The sequence below is a fragment of the Mus caroli genome, unplaced genomic scaffold, assembly GCF_978045245.1.
Source record: "Mus caroli unplaced genomic scaffold, Mus_caroli_1 scaffold_13, whole genome shotgun sequence".
Taxonomy (NCBI): domain Eukaryota; kingdom Metazoa; phylum Chordata; class Mammalia; order Rodentia; family Muridae; genus Mus; species Mus caroli.
Window position 1 is genome coordinate 11,978,238 of NW_028227268.1, and position 22,044 is coordinate 12,000,281.

Sequence of the window (22,044 nt, forward strand, 5' to 3'; positions counted from 1 at the left end):
GTGAAGGAAGTCGTACAGAGTCTGAAAAAGCAACACAGAATCTTCTCTTCTTAAGAAACTCTCTCCATTATACTCATGTCTACTTCATGGCCTTCTCAATTTGCACTTAGCTATTGTTTCAATTTCATTCTGTTGTTGGTAAGCGCAGAGCTACCTGGGGGAGGAAAGAATTTATTTGGCTTAGACTCCCCCCCTCCCCCGTTCTAGTCCATCATTGAGGGACATCATGAAGGCTAGAACTCAAAATAGGAACCCAGAGGTCTGTTGCTTGCTGGCTCCCTCACTGGCTTGTGCTTAGCCAGGACCGCCTGCCTAAGGAATGTTGCAGCCCAGTGTGGGCTGGGCCCTTCAGCGTCATTCAATAATACCGTGCTTCACAGACATACCCACAGACCAACCAGATCGACGCAATGCCACAGCTTCAGCTTCTCCCTTCAGATGACTCCAGGTTATTAAATTGAAAATTAACATTAACTTGGGTAGCTATTTATTGCACACATTTACGTGTTTACTACCTTCCTTGCTCCGTAGAATGCGAGCTTTAAGATGAGGAAGATCTCTGATTTGTTAGGGATTACCCTTTTAGGAGAAACTCTTGGTAAATCACACACTTTGAAAATCATTTGCTTAGTAAGAGAACAAATGGAAAGACCAAGTGATAGCACCTGTGCTAATCCTGTGTTTCTTGGCCAGGCTTTCCTGGGGTCTGATGTATGCTGGCTTTATCCTTGTCGTGGCTGTTTTGATGTCTCTTATTGTGAAATCTGCCCAAGTTGTCGTCTTAACTGGTTTCATGGTGGTGTTCCTTCTGTTTCTCTTTTATGGCCTTTCTTTGGTAAGTTGGTGAATTCTCTCCCCCTCTTTCCCTCCCTTCCTCTCTCCCTTCCTCCCTCCTTCCAATCATTATATCACTGATTGTGTTTCTGCCTTTTCTGTTCTGTGCAGAATTTCACAAGACATGATCCTTATAGTATGCAATTGAAAAATCAATGAGATAGACTTTCCAAATAGTGTGTTGGTTAGCTTTCAGTCCCTATAACAAATGCCAGAGATAACCAACTAACAAGAAGGAAAGGGTTTTGCTTCTCCCCTGCCCCCATAGTTTTGGAGTCCAGGGTTGGTTGACCCTGTTGCTTTGTCCTGTGTCTGGGCAGCACATTACGTCACCAGCTAGTGGTAGATCAAAGCTGCTTACATCACGACCAGGATGTCAAAAAGGAGGAAGGGGCTGGGCTCTCATAATCCCCTTTAAGGATAATCATCCAACAACAGGTAAACTTCCACAATGTCCCACTTCTTAAAGATGATCCTACATCTCAGTAGAGCCTCTGGCTGGAGACCGTATCATTATCCAAATGTGAAATTCCGCTTACTGTACTAGTGATGGTCAGACCACCATACCAGTCAATTTTTTTCTCCTTCCAGATAACTTTATCTTTCCTCATGAGTGTGTTGATAAAGAAGCCGTTTCTTACTGGCTTGGCTGTCTTCCTCCTTACCGTCTTCTGGGGAAGTCTGGGATTCACAGCGTTATACAAACATCTTCCTGCCTTTGTGGAATGGACCTTGTGTTTTCTTAGCCCCTTTGCCTTTACCACTGGAATGGCCCAGGTAAGAAGGGAGGCAGTTGTTTTGCTTTATTTTATTAAAACTTGTCTGTTTGTCTGTCTGTCTGTCTACATGTGTGTAAGTGCACAAGCAAAGGCATGTCATGACGATGTTTGCATGGAGGTCAGGGGACAATGTGACAGATATCAGGTCTCTCCTTCCACCATGTTGGTTGTGGGGATCAAACCTAGGCACTTTTACCCGCTGAGTTGTCTTTGCTGTCCTACAATTTTATCTTTGTACACAACATTCAAGATAGTTTCCTTCAATGTCTTATACAGTGTACACCAAACATCAACATTTCTCTCCCATGTTTGGAAAAAAACAAGTTTAAGGGATAGAGAAGTTAAAGATATAAGAGACATATTTATTTTTCTCTCCCAGCATATTTGTTTTCTTTTATATTGAATTTTGTTTTATTTATTTTCATTTTTGTTCTTTTTCAAGATAGGGTTTCCAAGTGCAGCCCTGGCTGTCTTGGAACTAGTTCTGTAGACCAGGCTGGCCTTGCACTCACAGAGATCAGCATGTCTTTCCCTCCTGAGTGCTGGGATTAAAGGCATGTGCCACCACTACCCAGCTAAACTTTTTAAAAATGTATAACTACGTCATATTCTCCCTTCCCTTTCCTCCTCTTCCACCCCTTCCATAGCTTTCCTCTATATCTACACCACCCTCTTTCAAATTCATGTCCTCTTTTTCTTCAATTATCCTCTCTCTCTCTCTCTCTCTTTCACACACACACACACACACACACACACACTCAATCCTTTTAGTGTTACTTGTATGTATGTGATTTCAGGGCTAACCACTCGATATTGGATTACCAAGCAGGCGCTCATCCTTTGGAAAGACTAATTACTTGTCTAGCATCATCCTTAGTTACCTGTAGTTCTTTGTTGGCGGTGGGGCCCTGTGAGATTTCCCTTTCCCCCATCAGTGCATCTATCAGTGTCCTTTTCAGGTTTTATTCAGGCACATTGTTGAGCTATGATGAGTTATTTCTCAGAGACAGTCTCCTGGTAGTTTTCCATTCCTCTGGCTCTTAACATCTTTCTTCTGTTTCCTGAACCCAGCACAGGAAGGTTGTGCCATAAGTGTATCCATTTCAGCCGAGTTCAGCTGAGAACCCTGCTCACAATCAGTCGTTCTTTACATTTTGACCAATTGGAGATTTCTATAATGGTCTCCATTTTCATAAAGCAAAGTGTCTTTGATGAGAATCGAGAGCTGTGCTTAGTTGTGGCAATAAGGATGAGTCTTTAGAATGTAGTTGGAAACTGTGCTGATTTAGAGAAGTGACAACAGCTCTTCTAAGATCCTTGACCTCACCAGCCCTGGGTAGTTGGCTAGATTGCCTGTACCATACATGAATTCCCTCTTATTGAGTAAGGCTTTAGTTGGGTTAGAGAGCTGTTGGTTACTGACAAGATGTGGGTGCCACACTTGCACATTTAGGGTTCTTTTGTGTTTGGTAGACATCATGACTGTGCAGGACTCTAAGTTGCTTCCCTCACTTGGCAGCTTGCACACCACTGTCCCATACTATGAAAACCAATCCTTAAGGAGGTAGCTTTTAAGTCAGATCTAGGTCAAATCCTGAGTTCCAAGCATGATGTTTTTAGCAATAAGGATTTACTTTCAACCCCCGGGAGACAATAGCAATAGCCTGTATTGTTTGGGGAGTCTCTTGGACTCCCATAAACAATAACTTGAGGTTGGCTTCTCATGGCTTGAACTGCAATTTTTGTTAGTTTCTGGCTCTAAATGGAGGATGACATTTGCTGGTTGATATGGCCCAGCTTAGACTTCTAACTGAACACTTCTCAGATTTAAGCTTGAGAAACATGTGCCTTTAATGGTTTTACAAGTGTTGGAAAATCGAGACTTTGGAAAAGAATTGGACATTTCCACATGAAATTAAATCTCCCCTTAGAAAAGTTAATTCATGTGAAATCATCGTATGTTGGTTGGAATTATTCTTCTCTTCTTGTTTAGCTTCTAAGAGACTTTCATTTCTCCATTTTTCACTCTGAAATGGAATTTTAAAAATTATAGTTATAAAATTATAATAGAATGACTCGAGAACACCTCCCTGTTCATATCTTTCAGTCCTGATGGATTTGTGCTTTAGATGTGTCTCAAACACTACCTTTCTGGAGTTTTGATCTCTTCTAAGGAGATTTACTTACCACCTGCAGTTTGTAATTAGATGAGCAGTGGCCATGAACAGCAATAGGCCTGATACCGAGATATAAATTTTGTCTCATTCATCTCTCCCTTGGTTTCTAGCAGAACCAAGACCATAATTATCCTTAAAACTACACTAATCCCTTAAAATTTTATGCATCTCTTTTTCAGCTTATACATTTGGACTATGATGTGAATTCTAATGTAAATTTGAACTCTCCAAACAACTCATACCTAATCATGGCCACCCTCTTCATGCTGGTTTTGGATGCTCTTCTCTATTTGGTACTGGCATTATATTTTGACAAAATTACACTCAGTAAGTAGTAGAATTTCACACATTTTTATTACCTGCATTTACTTAAAGCAACTATGACAGTGGTTCTCAACCTTCCTAACGCTGCAACCCTTTAACACAGTTCCTCATGTTGTGGTGGCCCCCAAGCATAATAGTGGGTTTTTTTCTGCTTCATAACTGTAATTTTGCTGTTGTTATGGATCATAATATAAATATATGATGTTTATGATAGTCTTAGGTGACCCTTGTAAAAGTATTGTATAATGCCCCGGTCCCCACAAAGGGTTCACAATTCAAAGGTAGAGAATCGCTGGTCAACAATGTATTGATTATAAATGGTGTAGCATTTTCTTTTTGAAATTTCTAAAATACCATAGCATTCTGTTACTTTAAAATTATTTTGAGAATTCCATACACATATACAATGAAACATGATCATATCCATTCTCCATGGGCCTTCCGATTTCTACTATGTCCCTTGAAAGATGTTTTCCCTTCCCCCCCATTTAAAGCCTCATTAATTCCAGTTAGTAGTGTCCATATGTGCCTGCATGTGGGACTATTCAATGGAGTATGGTATACTTACCAGTGATCACATCCCCATAAGAGATGAATCTCCCTTCCCATCTGCTACGCATTGACAATATCCCTACAATATAGGACAGGGCCTGGAGCTCCTTTATCCCACTGATGCCAACATTTTGACTGGCTTGATCTTATAGAGGTCCTATGCAGATAAGCACAGCTTCTTTTAGTTCATGATTGCAACAGCGACCTCATGTATTGAAGACAATATCTCACAGAACACTTTCCTATCCTTCAACACTTACAGTCTTTCTCCCTCTTCTTCCACAATGGTCCCTGAGCCTTGGTGATGGTGGCATTAATATAGATGCTCCATTTGCAGCTGAACATCCATCCTCTTACTTTCAACACTTTAACCAGTTTTTCACTGACTGCTTCAACTTCAACTTCTGATGAAGGCTGAGAGCAGCCCAGATCTATGGGTGTGTTGGATAGTCTTATGTCAGCTTGATATACTGTGGGCAGTGTTACCCTTGGACTGATGGTTTTGAGTTATACAGGAAACAGGTTGAGGAAGCCATGGGAAGCAAGCCAGTAAGCATCACACTTCCATGGCCTCTGCTTCAGTGTCCATTTCTAGGTTCCTGCTTTACTAGGTTCTTGCCCTAACTTCCCTCAGTGGTGAACTTAGAAGTTGTAAGGTGAAATGAAGTCATTCCTCTCCAAGTTACTTTTGGTCATGGTATCATAGCCATTGGAACCCTAACTAAAGATGAGTATAAATATAAGTATTTAGAAGGCGACTTGACAGCGTGGCCATTTAGCAAAATAACAATAGCAAGATCTTCCCTCGGGGGCCATGAACTTCCCCTCCTTGGGCTTTTGACCAAGATTGCAGAGCAGACCTCAAATCCAATATTAAATTAGTTATTTACCCACTAAGAGCTGTGCCACTATTGTGGTAGGAGCATCTTGCTTGGCTTGTTAGTATTGTAACACACATGATCCAGTGCTAAGAAAGACTTTAGATGCCTTTTCTCTGTCTGAAACCTGCACTTTATCTGCTGGCCCCATGGAAGCTGGCTAGTAGAAAGAAAACTCCCCGAGTAGCTAGTTATTAATTTCTCTATGTCCTTTAGTCCAAGTATGTGGTGTCTTAGGCAATAGGGTCTTGCCATATAGATAGAGTGGGTGTCCAAAGACAATGGCAATTCCAACCTCCCCTTTTAAATATCTAGGGCCTCATAACACATAAGGAGATTTCTTATACCTTGCATTGCAATATTCATTTAATGACCCTTGTGTCTTAGTTAGTTAGGGTTTTACTGTTGTGAACAGACGCCATGACCAAGGCAACTCTTATAAGGACAATATTTAATTGGGGCTGGCTTACAGGTTCACAGGTTCAGTCCATCATCATCAAGGTGAGAACATGGCAGCATCCAGGCAAACATGGTGCAGGAGGAGCTGAGAGTTCTACATCTTTATCTGAAGTTGGCTATTGGAAGACTGACTTCCAGGGGGCTAGAATGAGGGTCTTAAAGAAGACACCCTGACTCACCTACCCCAACAGGGTCACACCTTCTAATAGTGCCACTCCCTGGGCCAACCACATACAAACCATAACACCTTGTCTTCTGGTGTGACATTGTTCACCCACTCATGGTGATTCCATTTTAACTCTTGAGGTTAGCTTACTAACTAGTGGGTTTTCATAGGGCCCCTTCATAAACTTTTAGTTTCCATTAACTGACTCATTTCTCCCCTTTCTCCCTATTCTCCCATCCCCTTTTAATCCTTTGACCCCCCATACCTCTCCTCTCCCCTTTTAAATGAGAGTTCTCCCACTCTTCTACTTCTGTTGTTGTTAAGTTGGGTTATGAGACAGCAGGCTTCTATGTGGCTTCTTTTACCCCTCCCTTTGGGTTGACCCCACTTCACCCCATCTCTCCTATATATTCCCAATGACCTTCCCCGCCTATGTCCTTTTACCTCGGCATTCCATTCTGCCACTCTCATTTAACCTCAAATTTACTGGTCTCCTCCTTTAATATTTCCCCAAGCCCCACCCCTTCCTAGTTTCTTGGCTTCTGTTTTGCTCCAAGTTAAACGCAAGAAACAAAAGATTTAAAGCAAGGCTCTGCACCTGAACACAGTGTTTGTCTTTCTAGGTGTGAGTTACCTTGATAGGTAACTCAATTTTTCCAGTTCTGCTTACCTGCAAATTTATTTTTTCTTATAGATGAGTAATATTTTAATTTTATATGCACCACATTTACCCATTCATTTTGGACTTAATAGAATATTAAGTTCCTCTCAAGACAAGTAGCTCTTGAAGACCTTTTCTTTTCATTTATAATGCTGCTCTTTTCTCATATTGGCAATACCACATTGTGCGGTACTTCCTAAGGTAATAACATGAGCTCAGGTTGAGAGTCCAAGAGGTAGATTTGGCATGCTGTGCTAAGTGGGATGCCCTTCTTGAGGCAGTGACTGACCTGATATTTACTTGCTCCCTACCTGTGTAGGTAAGTACGGACATCAACGGTCTCCATTGTTTTTCTTGAAGTCGTCTTACTGGTTTAAACGCAGAGGAGCTAGTCATGTGGTCCTTGAGAATGAAATAGATTCGGATCCCTCACTAAATGACTCACTGGAACCAGCGTCTCCAGAATTCCAGGGGAAAGAAGCTATCAGGTAACGAATACGCCAAATGGAAGTACATACAATAGAGAGCAGGCCCAGATCAGACACCTACAGGCCAGACGCTGATGTTCAAAGATTTCCTTCTGAGCCCGTCTGCACCCACCTCCTCCCAGCCCACTGTTCTTATGAAGTGAGACTCTCATTCTAGATACCACAGTCTTTTATCTCATCTCCCATATTTTCACTTACTAGTATTGTTTGGTACAGTAATGACTGTCAACAGCTGTGTCAAAGTGTGAACAAAGGACTTTAGTTCCACATTCCTCACTATCTTCCTTGAGCTTCCTCTTCGTATTTTGCTCTGATGTGCTCTTGATGATAGATGGGGGCGCCACTCCCCTATTTGCATCCTTGTTCTGTAGAATCCCCTTATCTCTTTTCGTTTCCCTTCTTGGAGGATTAGATGAAAACACAAACATAGGTGATGTAGAAAGGGGGGTTAGAGACACCCCAGAAAGGTGGGAAGAAATGATTAGAGCACAAGGCACTAAAGCTCCGCATGGTGAGACCGCAGGGCACTATGCCCAGCATTACCTTCCCCGAAGCCATACCTGTGCTATTGTCAACACTTTGACTTCCAAAGAGCTACACATCCCAGAGATCCTCATCTTTGCTCAATTTTTGAATATAGCTCACCTGATGCTTTGTTTTGATATTATAGGGAACTAATTCAGGTAGACTGTGCAACCTCTACAGCATAATAGAACTTCAACTCATTAAAAGTCTGTGTACTTTTTTTTCCCCTTTAAGACAGAACATTACTTTATAAGTCAGTCTGGATACATCTTGTGTTCCAGGCTGGCCTTAGACTTCGACACTTCCTGCCTGTGTTCTGAGTGCTGGGATCATGGGCATGCGTCACCATGCGTCACGTCTGTGGACTTTTAAAACAGGTCTCATCATTTCATTCTCTTTTCCTCTTCTTTGGAAACTTCAAGCCTCCTGGGTTCTGCAACTCTTCCTTTTCTTAGGAGCCAACCTTACGCTGTAATTAGTGTTGCCATCCTTGTTTTATTACCAAAGACTCTGTGAGTTGCAAACTTGTACAGGAGCTCCGTGTAAGTAACACAGATGGGTCCTCAACTCGGAGTGTCTTGATTCCAAAGCAGTCTGTTTGATCTGATGTGGGATCTTCCACCATTGATTTCATCTCCAGCTTTCCTCTTCAGTCATCTGTCACCGTCTGCACATATGGCTGCTTGTATCCACACACTGGCGACTCCCTCCGTTTATGTTCTGTTGGGGTACAGTGGGCAGAGATGCTGCCTCTCATGGGATGCCCAGGATGCTTCTGACAGTGCCTGTGCAAAACAAAAACAAAAACAAAAACAAAAACAAAAACAAAAACAAAAAACAAAAAACAAAAAACAAAAAACAAAAAACAAAAAACAAAAAACAAAAAACAAAAAAACAAAACCCTCTAAGTTTCATCAGGCCTCCCCCAATTGCTGCAATTTCCTCCAAACTTTTTTTTTTCTTTTCTACAGGATCAAAAATCTTAAAAAAGAATATTCAGGAAAGCATGGGAAAGTAGAAGCTTTGAGAGGTATGAAATAGGATTACATTTAACATGGGTGTGTGAGTTAGAGAATGAAGATGAGCGATTATAGACACATTTTAAGGTTGCTCTTGTTTTTGAAGATTCGTACTCACACGCATATATGCAGTGAGAAACTGTAAGCTGTGGAGACTATAAAATGGTTATGCAAGTACTGAGTGTAATATCTCTGCAATCACGTCAGGTCTGGGGTTTGACATATATGAAGGCCAGATCACTGCCCTCCTTGGTCACAGTGGAGCTGGGAAAACCACCCTGATAAATACACTCAGTGGACTGTCACCCCCTACTACAGGTAAGAGGACACTTATTCAAAGACAAGCTCAAGGTCAAATGAATAGTCTGTGCTTTCCCCTAGTTAAACTTGGTGCATCATGTTGTTAAGACAAGACAAAACAAAACAAAACAAAACAAAACAAAACAAAACAAAACAAAACAAAACAACCAAAACCATCCTGGAGTTTTCCTTAAGCTTTACACAATGTACGCATGTGTTGAATTCCATGACATGTTTCCCCAATAGTAGGCGCTATTTTTATGTTTTTGTATGGCAATTGAAAACTTTCTTTAGAAGTTTAAGCTATTTTTACATAATTGTATACATTTGTGAAAATGTGCTTGATATAAGTAGGTTTATAATTATCCAGTTACTAATTAACATTTCTGCTTGATAAGGCATTGTTCTGAGCATTGAATCTCTTCTTCTTTTTCACTCTCTGTCTCTGCCTCTCTGTCTCTCCTGTCTATCTCTCTTTGTTTCTGTCTCTCTCTGTCTCTCTCTGCCTCTCTTTGTCTCTGTCAGTCTCTGTCTCTCTCTCTGTGTCAGTCTCGTCTCTCTCTGTCTCTCTGTCTCTCTGTCTTTCTCTGTCTCTGTCTCTCTGTGTCTCTCTCTCTCTGACTCTGACTCTGTCTCTGTCTCTCTCTCTCTGTAGTATATGGGTAGGTGTTGGCGAGCCTGCCAGGGTGAGTACATGTTGAGGTTGCAATGCCTTCCTCAATTCCTTCTCCACCCTTTTGTTTTAAATTATTCTTTATCTTAAAAACTCTTTATTTTTGAAAGTTTCGTATATGTGCACAGTGTATCTGGGGCACATCCATTCCACACTTCTGCCCCCCAGCACCTCCCAGTCCCACCCCAATCTCTCTCTCTCCCTCCCAACTTTATGCTTCATGTCTTTAAAAAAAATACAATAACTCATAAATCCAAGTAGTCTTGTCCTTATGCGCATGTGTGTGTACTTATCCTCTGGGACAGAGGTAACCCACCAATAGCCATGATCTTCACACACAAGCAAAGTAATTCTGCCTCTCTCAGAAGCTATTAGCTTCTCGGCTTGAGGTGGGGCATTGGGAACTCCTTTCCCATCTATGATGCAAGTTTTAAGTCTCTTCATACTGCCTTCATCTTATTAGAGACAAGGATTTTCACTTAACCTGAAACTCATTGTTTTTTAAAAACTGTTTATATTTATTCACTTTACATTCCAATATCAGCACCCACTCTCCTCCCAGTACCTCCTAACTCAAGGTCTCCCCCCAGTCCACCTTCCCCATCTCTTTTGAGAAGTGTCAGCCCCCTCTCTGGGTGTCACTACCCCCACTATCAGCACCCAGACTCCACATCAAGTCGCTGTGGGATTAGGTGCATCCTCCCCCACTGAGGCCAGACAAGCTGCCCATTTAGGGGATCGGGATCCAGGACTCCCCTAGCTGCTGCATAACAAACACTTCACCTGCTGTGTGTTGCAAATCTGCTTGAGTGAATCCTGTGACTTACATAATTCACACCACGTCCGTCCATCCGTCCATCTGTATGGTAACCCTGTACTTCCTCTGTACAGGTTCCGTCACCATTTATAACCAGACAGTTTCAGAGATGGATGACTCTGACGCCGTCCTCATGCTCACTGGAGTTTGTCCACAATCCAACGTACAGTTTGGCTTTCTCACCGTGCGAGAAAACCTCAGGCTTTTTGCCAAGATAAAGGGAATTTTGCCACATGAAGTGGAGCAAGAGGTATGTGAACAAGTCCACGGTTTTGTAACAATGGAAGTGAAATTGGCCGCCTAGAGAGTTTTAAATGTGCTTGTGTTGTCTGGATACTTCCATCTTCTAAAGTTAGGTCCAGGAGCTCTTTATAAAGATAGAAAACTGTTTTAAAGGTAAGGAAGTCATGGTGGATCATGCCTGTAATCACAGCGCTTGGGAGGCCGAGTCAGGAGTCTTGCTAAAGTTCAAGCCAGCCTGGACTACAAAGAAAGATTTGGTCTCATTAAAAGTAGAAATATCTTGGGTTTTACACTAAATGTTCTTCCTCATTTTGTTAGGTACAACAAGTTCTACGGGACTTAGAAATGGAAAATATTCAAGACATTCTTGCTCAGAATTTAAGTGGTGGACAAAAAAGGAAGCTGACTCTTGGGATCGCCATTTTAGGAGACCCCCAGGTAAGTGGATAAAAATAACTCGTGACATCCGATTGGAGGCTCAGAAACTATCATATTGGATAAATTTGCAAATGATACATTTATGAAAACTTTTACATACCAATACCAATACTTTTTACAGCTACAGTATTTTCTAGAATTATCCTACGCCAGAGAAATAAATGGCCCTGTACCGTTTTCTCTGCTGTTCAGGTTTTGCTCCTGGATGAACCAACTGCTGGGTTGGATCCACTCTCGAGGCACCGCATATGGAACCTACTGAAAGAGAGGAGACCAGGCAGAGTAATTGTCTTCAGTACTCAGTTCATGGATGAGGCTGATATCCTGGCTGGTAACTGTAGTTTTCTTTTGAGTTTCATAGTGACAAAGTAGGACTTAACATGGGTTACCAGTAGGCCCCTTAGACACATCTCACAAGTGACAGCAACAACCAACACAGGAGAATATCTCTTATCTGCTTCAATCTCTGTGTCCCCAATGCTTTGTCCTATGGAAGCAGTCTGATCCCATCACAGAGAGGTGATATGGTCTCAAACATGGTTTAGCCCATGTGGATAGATGTCAGTAAGCTTGAAAGACACTGTAATACGTAAATAATAAGTGAACTTAACTTGTCATTTCTGTTATCAGCGTGCCGAGAAAGTCTCAGAGTTAGTATGTGGCATGCTTCTACAGCATTCTTTGTTCCTGGGTTTTGATTTTCACATTTATGAATACTGAAGAAACCACTAATACAATTTAACTTTTGGTTCTTCCCAACTAGACAGGAAGGTGTTTATATCCAATGGGAGACTGAGGTGTGCGGGCTCTTCTCTGTTCCTGAAGAAGAAATGGGGCATTGGCTATCATCTAAGGTACATCTCTCAGGGCTGGAGACAGACACATAACAGGCACACTGGTGATAGGTTCCAGCAGTATCAGGTCAAGATAGACCTACATCTATAAAGTTGGCTCCAATGGACATATTAGAACTAACTTACACATGAGCTTAGCAAGAACATAAGATACATAGTGTCATAGACCCTGAAAACCAGTCTTCATGTAGGAGTGAAGAGAATATTTTTCATAATGCATTGCTTCTGAGAGTAACTTCTTGGTATTTTGACCTTTTCTCTCATCTTATCTCCGAGTGGATTTCTGTTCATCTAGATGATTTCTATACTCTTGGTTCTTCCTGACTTCATGTTTGCCACCTTCCTCTTAGGTCTCTTTCATTTCAGGATAATCACGTGATGGCTGTAAATCTTAATTTTTTTAAAAAAATGACATCATCCTGGAGATTCAATAGACACCACTATTACTTTCTTTGATTTCTTAAGCTCATCAAACCGACAGTGCCACACTGTCCACTGTTACATGTGGGTTAAATACTTTCCCTCCAATTAAAAGGTACTACCATTGTCCTCTAGGCAAGTCTCTGTGTGGATCTGTGTAGCTGCCTTGTTTCTGTCTTATGGTATGTATCTGTTTCATCAGCCTTCATCACACTCAGCGGTGTACAAACCTTACCCTTGTATCTGTGTATGTCTCTGCGTGGGCGTGTACATATGTGTATGGGGTTCACACGGGCCAGAAGGGGACACCAGATACTCAGAGCTAGAGTTATAGGTAGTTGTGAGGGGCCAGATGAGGGTGCTCAGAACCCAACCCACATTTCCCATAAGAGTAGCAATTTGCTCTTAACTGCTCAGCCATCTCTCCAGCGCCCCCTATCTGTTCTTGGAGGCCATTTCTGAATATTTTATCCTGAATGAGTATATCCTGTGTGCTGGAATCTAAAATGCACTCATTCAAATTGGGCGTAATTAATTAATTTGGTCTTCAGTAATTTCATTTGTAAAACAGCAGCAATAGTACCTTTTTCATTTTTTATTTTTAGTTAACGGAAATGAAATGAGTTCTTGACAGGGTACAGAGTACTTAATTGAATCGACACAGTTTCCCACTCTACCACTTTTTCGGAAATCCTCTTGCTTTCTATTATCACTACGCTACAAGCTATTTTAGGGAAGGGGCTAAAATTTCTTCTGCTTTGTGTCTTTGATAATGCTAGACACAGCACATTTAAAGCACAGAACAGTTTTCAAACTAACTTCAGGTTTATGTAGCCAGTGAAGTGTGATAATTTGTACCACTCTGTCACCTCTGTACATTTGTACATTTCAGTGGATATGGCTAACGATAGAGTTTGTAAAAAATTCCAAATTTCATAAAGAAGTATATATACTATTATCAAAAAGTTCAACTATTAGTTAAATACATTTTTTCCACAAAACAATACAGTTACCTAGAGTTACCTAGCATGTATTAAGAGTTTACTTCATGAAAGACCCAGCGCTGTCTCATAAGTGTGGGTTTACTCCATCTCTTAAGGTTGATTTGAGAATTGCATATTGCTTTATCTCACTAAGGAACTGAGTCTCAGAGATGGCGACCAGCTCACCTGGGCTCAGGGGCCTTCACAATATGATGTCAATACTGTGCCCTTCATGACCACACAGACAATCTCCATCTTGCTTTTACCAAGTTCAAGCGCTTGCAGGGCTCATGAATTACTGGAGAAAAAGAGAATTCCTATTTGGGTTTTCTTAGTAGATGGACACACAATCGGGTATCCCCACTCAAACTTCAGCCAGGATCTGGTTCATTATTTCTTTCCTTCAAATGACATTTCTGGAATTATCTTAAATCCCGCACTATACCTGGCTACTCTCTGCCCTGACAGCCTTTCTGCCTCCATGACTAACCCCATGCAGAGGCCGCCTATCTCTCGGTTCTCTAGCTGCAGACTCTGCTCACGTTCCCAGCCATCCACACACTGTGGTTAGTGGTCACAAATCCCAGCAACCCGGTAAAATCAAAACTCTAGAGGCTTGCAATTTATTAGTCAGATTTATATTAGTAAATTCTTAACCCACAAAACTCTCACACAATGAACTCAAAACTCAATTGAAGTAAACACAAGCTATAAAGCTAGATGGGGCAAATGAACCCCACATAATATTTAATTATCTAAGAAATCCCCAATACTTATGGCTCCCAGGACTGGCTCCTCTTCCTCTCTTATAAGTTCCATCTTAACTCTTCCTCTCCTTCCCTTCTCCTCCTCTGTTTCTCTGTGCTCGTCTCTAAAATTCTCAGCCCGCCTTCCTTTTCCACTGCCCAATCACAGGCTTTTACCTTATCTTGTGCCTGCCCTCACCTGCACATAGACAGCAATCCACAGAGTCTAACTTTCCTTCTTCCTGGTTCCCCTGCTGTGTTGCACAGATTAGGTTTGGACTATGTTAGTATCCTTGCATCTAGTTCCTCTCTGTAAATTACACATTTTGGTCTCATACATATTCACGCAGTAGCAAACAAATACTACAGAAGAAATTGTTAGGCAAAAATAACTTTATCTCACTCTTTCTAAATGTCAGTTTGCATTTGAATGAAGCGTGTGATCCAGAGGGTATAACGTCACTGGTCAAAAAGCACATCCCAGACGCCAGGCTGACCACACAAAGTGAAGAACGGCTTGTCTATATCTTGCCCCTGGAAAGGACAAACAAGTTTCCAGGTAATCCTGAATAAGTGACACGGCTCCCTGGGCTTCGGTTTTCTCACTTGTACCAAGGAAAAGGCAGCCGTAAGCTTTATGGGTTTGTTCTGATGGTTAAATTATCATGCAAAACATTTAAGCTTATTGTTAAAATTTTAGACATCAATAAAACAGAGAGGGACCATGTCTGACATGTGGTTACTGCGGTGTTTCTCCAGCTCTAAGATATCAATAAGTAGAATGTGTGACCAGAAGACAAAAAGAAAAAAAAAAAGGTGCTGTCTTTTCAAATCATGATCCATCCTCAAGTCAGAATACCAGAAACGGTAGTGTTCTTTCTTTTTAGGGATCATTTAATAATGTTTAATAATAATAACAGACACAGTACTTGGGAGGAGTTGGAGTGTACTTGTATGGAATCCTTAAATAATGAGTAAAATTTTATATATTTAAAAGGGGAAGAAATGAACTCATCGTGGGGGCAGGGACATGGTTTTTGTCTTAGGTGCACACACAGTACCTCTGAGATGCATCTCATTACAAAGACAGAAATCTTCACGAAGACCCGAACAGCTCAGTTTGCTCCACCATTTCTTAAAAGGCATTCCAAAGGCCTGGATCATTTAAATAAAGGCTGGAAAGTGGATTTAAGAAACTGGGAATGCTTTTGTATTTTCCCTTAGCATATAATTAAGATAGCTTCAGTTCCCAGCATCCTTTAAAAATTCTCAAAATGGCCTACTCATTGTTCACACAGATGTACCCTATTTCAGCATTTCTGTGTAATTCTCATAGCGGGTTTAGAAGGAAAGAGAAAGAAGAGGTGGTGGGTGGGAAGAGAACATATCAGCGTTTGGGATGTCTTCCAGGGAAAGCACAAAGCCACAGCACACATTCCGCCCACTCTGTCCTTTTCTTCATTTCTACTTTTCACACAGAGTTCATGGGAATTATTTATTTCTATATACATTGTTGCTTTTGCATTTGTTATATTATAGCTTTTTAAAAAACTGATCTTAACCTAAAATAATATTTATTCTCTCAATACTATTCTTTCATTATAGGTTAGAATTAAACACCCCCACAAGAGAATTTAAAGTAGAATGAAGGAGTTGGAGAGAAGGCTCAGTTGTTAAGAGTGCTTTTTACTCTGCCAGGGAATCCAGGTTCACATCATAGCACCCATACCAAAGAGCTCACAACCACTTGTAGCTACAAAGCAAGAGGAGATGTTTTCTGGCCTCCATGGTGAAGTGTGTGTGTGTGTGTGTGTGTGTGTGTGTGTGTGTGTGTGACACACACCACATAAAAGTTTGAAATTAAAAACAATTTAACATATTTTAAGGTGTTTGAATGTTTTGCCTACACGTATACCTGTGTACAATGTGTGTGCATGGTGCCCTTGGAAGCCAGAAGAGGGTGTCAAGTCCCTCAGAACTGGAGTTAGAGGTGTTGGTGAGCTGTCATGTGGGTCCAAGGAACAGAACCTGGGACCTCTGCAGGAACAACAAGTACTTTTAAGTACTGAATCATCTCTCCAGGTGCTAACATTAAAAAATGTTAAACACATCCATCCATTTTTTTTTAAAAACTGAGGAAATTTCTAAGTATAGAAGCATAAAGGTTTATGCTATACATTGATGCTGAAGAAACCATGGGAACTAATATAGTCTACAGACAGGTATTATGAGTAAGTGAACAGAGATACCAATCAGTTTATGATAAAAGCACGTGTAGTTTATTATCAATATTTTCTCATTTTGAAAGATATCATTAACTACATCATTATAAATGATATTGTAATCTACTTTTTTGTTCCTACTTTTAGACCTTTACCGGGATCTTGATAGATGTTCTAACCAAGGCATTGAGGATTATGGTGTTTCCATGACAACCCTGAATGAGGTGTTCCTGAAGTTAGAAGGGAAGTCGATGGCTGATGAATCAGGTAAGGGCGGTGCTTTGAGGGGGATGATATGCATGTTGTTGTTAGCACCAGCCTTGGGAAAACTTAGAGAAGAAACACAGTCTTAATAAGCATGGTGATATATCATACTAGGTCCTAATGGAATAGACAATAAATCTGAGGTATCATATTCTCCGAATCTAAGGGGCTGTGGCAGAGAGAAAACTAGAACTAATGTTGAAAATTCATTTTCTTGGATGTATTATTCCGGTGCTTTTGGGATTCAGCCGCTGTTGTCCTAAGTACTGTTGTCAGTCTGTCCGCCCTTGGGAAGCTCTGATTTAATGACTGTTTCTTTGCTTGCTTGTATTAATCTTACTGTGTTGACTCTATCTGCCTTTTAACTTTTGTTGCCTTTGACTTTTTAAAGTATCAGTCAAGTGGTTATTATTCAATCTATTTTCTCCTCTCCTCATTTCTGAAGTTACATATTTGGTACATATGTTAGCAGTTATACTTTTTAAAAATCAATTAATTAACACATTCATTTTTGAGACAGTCTCCCTCAGTAGCTCTGGCTGCTTGGAGCTTGCTATGTAGATCAAAACGCACAGAGATCTCCTTGGCCCCGCCTACCAAGAGCTAGGATTAAAGGCAGGCACTACCACACTCAGCCATACACTTAATTTTTACTACTATACTAGGCAAGAGCTGTACTACAGCCTTTTATCCATTCCTGAACGTGTATACATTTTACATCTTTCTATAAGTCAATTTTTCCTAGGTTTCTATTAAAAAGAAGCGAAGGTTTATCTGGGTTTTCAAATGTGGCTATATAAAAAATGTTATGTCTCCCATTCTTACATTCTTGAAGGACACAAGGGGCTTCTCTATGTGTTAGCTTTGATTCTTTGTTCAGAAACACCAAAGTGGCTTATCTCTTGCAATGAGGACATTTGTACACGGGTTCCTTTTCCTGGATATCTGAGAATATGTCATAAAAAGCTGTGTATGCCTTTTTAAAAAATTACAATATTTCTCTATTATTGTCTCAGGTTGTTTTGTTTCTCTTCCACTTCCTCAGTAGCTGCTTTAAGATAGCCATGACTTAGTCTGCATATTTGGTCACAACACTGATGCTGGAACGTTCTCTCGAGCAAATGGTTGTGGGGAAAAAAACCCTAAGTACAAAAAGCTGGTATCATAGGCGGCTGACCTTACGTTTCAGATGTTGGAATTTGTGGGCGCTTACAAAGCGATGGGGCAAGAGACGTGGAAAGCCTCGTTGAGCTGGAGCAAGTGTTGTCTTTAGATTCTTCAGGAAGCTCGGTGAGTGGCATGGCGCTGTGGAGGCAGCAGCTCTGCGCAGTCGCGAAGGTTCGCTTCCTCAAGCTCAAGAATGAACGGAAAAGTCTGATGACTGTGTGAGTACGGAGTCTCTGAATGGTTGAGAGCGCAATGTAAAAATCAGACAGAGTACATTCCGGCCCTTGCAGAGATAGTCCTCTAAGCATTTTGTTTAATAAACCTGCCCCTGGGCATATGTGATCAAAATATATAAAGATAGGGATTATCTTAATTGCACACAGAATTTGTCCTTACCAAAGACCTCGTTCTCTTGTTTTCCCAAAAACACCAAAATCTCTTAGCACTTTACATAGTATACGGTAAGGGGGAGGGGCAGGGCAGAGAGAAATGATATATGGATATACAGATAGGTAGACAGATGATAGATAGATAGATAGATAGATAGATAGATAGATAGATAGATATTGATTTTATGGAATTGGTTTGCACCACCACGTGGTCTGGAAGCTGAGATTTATAGGACAGATCAGCAGCCTGAAAACTCAGGTCGGTGTTAGTGTTCCAGTCAATAGGCTGGGAACAGAGGCTCCGTATCTTTATTAACTTCTCAGTGGTGTCTAGTGCCTGTACAGCAGGCTTTTTCACCCGTACCCCACTTCCTAGAATCATGACTTTAAGACTTGTATATGAACGAATGCCTACGCCATAAGCTTGGGTTTGTTCCCCATTAGCTCATAACTTAATCCATTTGTAATATTCTGTGAGGGCCACATGGCTGATTTCTTCTTCTCAGTTCCACACGGTCTGTCTCCTCAGATAAATCTAGGCAAATCTTTTCCAGCCTGACTTTATCCCAGAGTTCCTCTCTCCCTACTGGAACACCCACTTCCTGTTTCCTGCCTCAACAGTTTGGCCAATCAGCTTTTTATTGACGGGTGATACTTCCATACAGTTCACAAGAGATTATCTCTGCAAATGCCCGTTGTTGCAAACCCCTGCATCTCCAGCTTACCCCTCACAGATAAGTGCTGCCTCCGAACATAAACGCAACTCTACGCTCAGAAGACATATTTATTTACTCAAATATTTGCAAGCACTTCTACACAAAATTCTGGTGTTTGGTGTTTGCATATATATTAAAGTAAACCAGACATATTTTGCAATGTCTTTCTGTGACTGTAATGAAATCGCCAAGATGATGCACTTATGAAGAGAAAATCTGTCTGCTTCACAGTCAAGTAGGTTCCTATCCAAGACCAGGATACCCCAAGTGTCTAGTTTCATCGTCCCCTTTAAGGACATTCCCCAGAAACCTGTGTTCCATGCTCTCTCTTCTGGCTCTTACATACTTCCTGATCCCTCTTCTGCAGCGTTCCCTGAGTGTCAGAGTGACTTGTTTGGGGCTGGGCCCACAGCCTCTGCTTATTTTCTGCATTGTAGGCAGCCATGAGTCTATGTTCAGCGTAGTTCATTGTAAGGAGGGGCTTCTCTGACTAAGGCTGGCAGCTGCCTTTGTCTCCATGGATAAACCCTGATTTAGAGGGCAGTTTTCTGCTATGCCAGTTTAGCTAACCATGAGGAGTAAGCTCCCCACATGGGCTTTCTATCTGCCCAGACCTGAATCGTCAGACAATTATCCCCATCCCTTGGTTTGTCTTTCTGTACTTTCAGAGGACCAGGTCTTATCTGAGATTTTAGTATGCCAGTAATCCCATGGCTCAGGAAGTAGAGGCGGGAGGATCAGAAGTTCTAGGTAATCCTAGGTTATGTAGTCAATTCAAGGCCCCCCTGGACTACAGAATACTCTGCTTAAAACAGAAATCAAATGGGGTCAGAACCAGGAACTTGGAAGAACCGAAGGAAATGTTGAAAGCAGTAGGTGGTTAGTGGAAGACCAAAGCGACACCATTTAATTTCAGAAAGAGAAGGAGAAAGCAATACGACTTGAACATTCCCTATGTCCGTATTTTATCACTATTCATTATCTGTTGAGCCCTAGAGCCCCACAGACTTGCTGTAGGTTATTGATTATTACTCTTTTAATATTTATTTTCCTCCACTTAGGTTATTGCTTTTTGGCATTAGCTTTGTCCCCCAACTTTTGGAACATCTCGTCTACAAGGTATACCACAAAAGTTACTCATGGGGGCTCTCTCCAAGTATGTATTTCCTTTCACCAGGACAGCCAGCACAGGATCCTCTGACCCACTTACTGGTCATCAATAGAACAGGTAGTCTGTAACATCCAAACACATTTTTTTTTTGAGGGGGAAGAGATCACCTGGAAAACATAAAAAACAAAGAAAATAATTATTTCAGCGTATTTTATAAAACATTTATGAGGTCACACAGTAAAAAGTACAAATGTCAAGTTTGTTTTAGAAACATATTATTGTTTTGTAATTCCCTATATTGCTGGACTCTGAGAACAAAATGCTCCAAATTCATAAGAAGATCTAAACTATAGCATTGAAGATCACAGTGTTGGTTGGTTAATTGTGTGGTGTTTGTTTGTTTGTGTTGCTGGCCATTGAACTCAGGGCCTTATGCATTCCAGGAAGTGTTTGACTACTGGATTATACTTCTAGACATTATACAATACTAGAGATATTAATAAAAGTTTTGTCTGTATGTAAAGAATCTTTCTTATATATAAGATCAACCATAGTGGATTTTGTACCTGGCTCTAACTCTGCCCTTTAAGGATATCTGTAGGCAGTAATGACATGTTCTAGGCTATGCTGTTGAATTTTTTGTTGCTTTCTGTACTAATTAACTTATCGTTGCTTCCTCCAATTTTACCTTTGTGGTAGGTTCAAGCATTGATAACTTTGTACATGCCCTAAGACAGCAGGGCATAGCATTAGACCTGGATGCCTTGGGGACCAGAAATGGCACAGAAGAGGCGCTGTACAATGGTGCTATCACAGTGCTGGGTGAAGAAAAGGTATGGTAGACTCTGACCGCTGTGCTTCACCAAAGGTGGACTGTAGCGGTTCAGATTGAGTAAATCAAACTGACTGACATGAAAGACTGAAATGACACAAGTGATATATTTCCCATTTCATAGGAGAAGCTGAGCTGTAATTATTCGCTTGCTCTCTCCGATATCACTATTGAGGGATTTAATGGTAATTTGAAAATCTTATCAATTAAATCCTGCTTCATTAATTAGCTTAAATTGTATTCTCAGAGGAGCTGAGAATAACTGTTTGGTTTAGATTTGGCCTTGAGTCCTCAGTCTGCTGCATCTCCACGATGCTCCGTCATCTGTTATCACTTGCCTGGAGTTTTTTTTTAAATGGGACATTTTAATTAATTCTTTGAGATTTTCATAGATTGAATTTTGATCATACTCCTTGTATTAGTCAGGGTTCTCTAGAGTCACAGATCTTGTGGAATGTCTCTATGTATTAAGGGAAATTATTGGAATGACTTACAGTCTGCATTCCAACTAAGCCAACAATGGGCAGCAGTGAATGGGAAGTCCAAGAAGCTAGTAGTTGCTCAGCCCCATGAGGCTAGTCGTTTCAGCTGGTCTTGTGTAGATACTGGAATCCTGAAGAAGTAGGTTCCAACAGATGTGCTGCCATGTAAGTAAAAGGAAGCAGAGAAAGTGAATCTTCCTTCTTCCAATGTCCTCATGTAGGCCTCCAGTGGAAGGGAAGGCCCAGATTAAAGGTGTATACCACCTTGCATGCACCCAAGCTGCTCTTAGACCTTGCTCTGTCCCAGGCTGGCCTGAACTCAGAGATCTGATTGCCTCTGTCTCCTGGGATTAAAGATGTATACACCTTGCCAGGACCTAAGCTTTTCAAACCATACAGGCAATGGTGATACCGCCTTTCTGCTCCTGTTTTATCATATTATCAGTGGTTCAATGGTTCCATAACATATTCTGCCCTTAAGTTTTACAGTGGCTTCCTGAGAATTAAGAAATACTCATTACATTT

At 41.1% G+C, this 22,044-nt stretch overlaps 1 protein-coding gene across 2 annotated transcripts in view; it reads left to right on the plus strand.

Annotated features, from left to right (window-relative positions):
• Positions 1-22,044, plus strand: part of LOC110304955 (ATP-binding cassette sub-family A member 9) — a 70,246-nt gene that overhangs the window by 12,979 nt on the left and 35,223 nt on the right. For both annotated transcript variants that reach the window (XM_029484018.2, XM_021176662.3), the window contains 15 exons: positions 694-835; positions 1,426-1,611; positions 3,970-4,117; positions 7,150-7,318; positions 8,815-8,873; positions 9,070-9,180; positions 10,727-10,902; positions 11,214-11,333; positions 11,526-11,664; positions 12,097-12,187; positions 14,756-14,895; positions 16,706-16,825; positions 18,012-18,207; positions 20,156-20,322; positions 20,905-21,038. In XM_029484018.2, the coding sequence (XP_029339878.1) occupies positions 694-835; positions 1,426-1,611; positions 3,970-4,117; positions 7,150-7,318; positions 8,815-8,873; positions 9,070-9,180; positions 10,727-10,902; positions 11,214-11,333; positions 11,526-11,664; positions 12,097-12,187; positions 14,756-14,895; positions 16,706-16,825; positions 18,012-18,207; positions 20,156-20,322; positions 20,905-21,038 (2,098 nt within the window). The remainder of the gene's footprint in view (positions 1-693; positions 836-1,425; positions 1,612-3,969; positions 4,118-7,149; positions 7,319-8,814; positions 8,874-9,069; positions 9,181-10,726; positions 10,903-11,213; positions 11,334-11,525; positions 11,665-12,096; positions 12,188-14,755; positions 14,896-16,705; positions 16,826-18,011; positions 18,208-20,155; positions 20,323-20,904; positions 21,039-22,044) is intronic.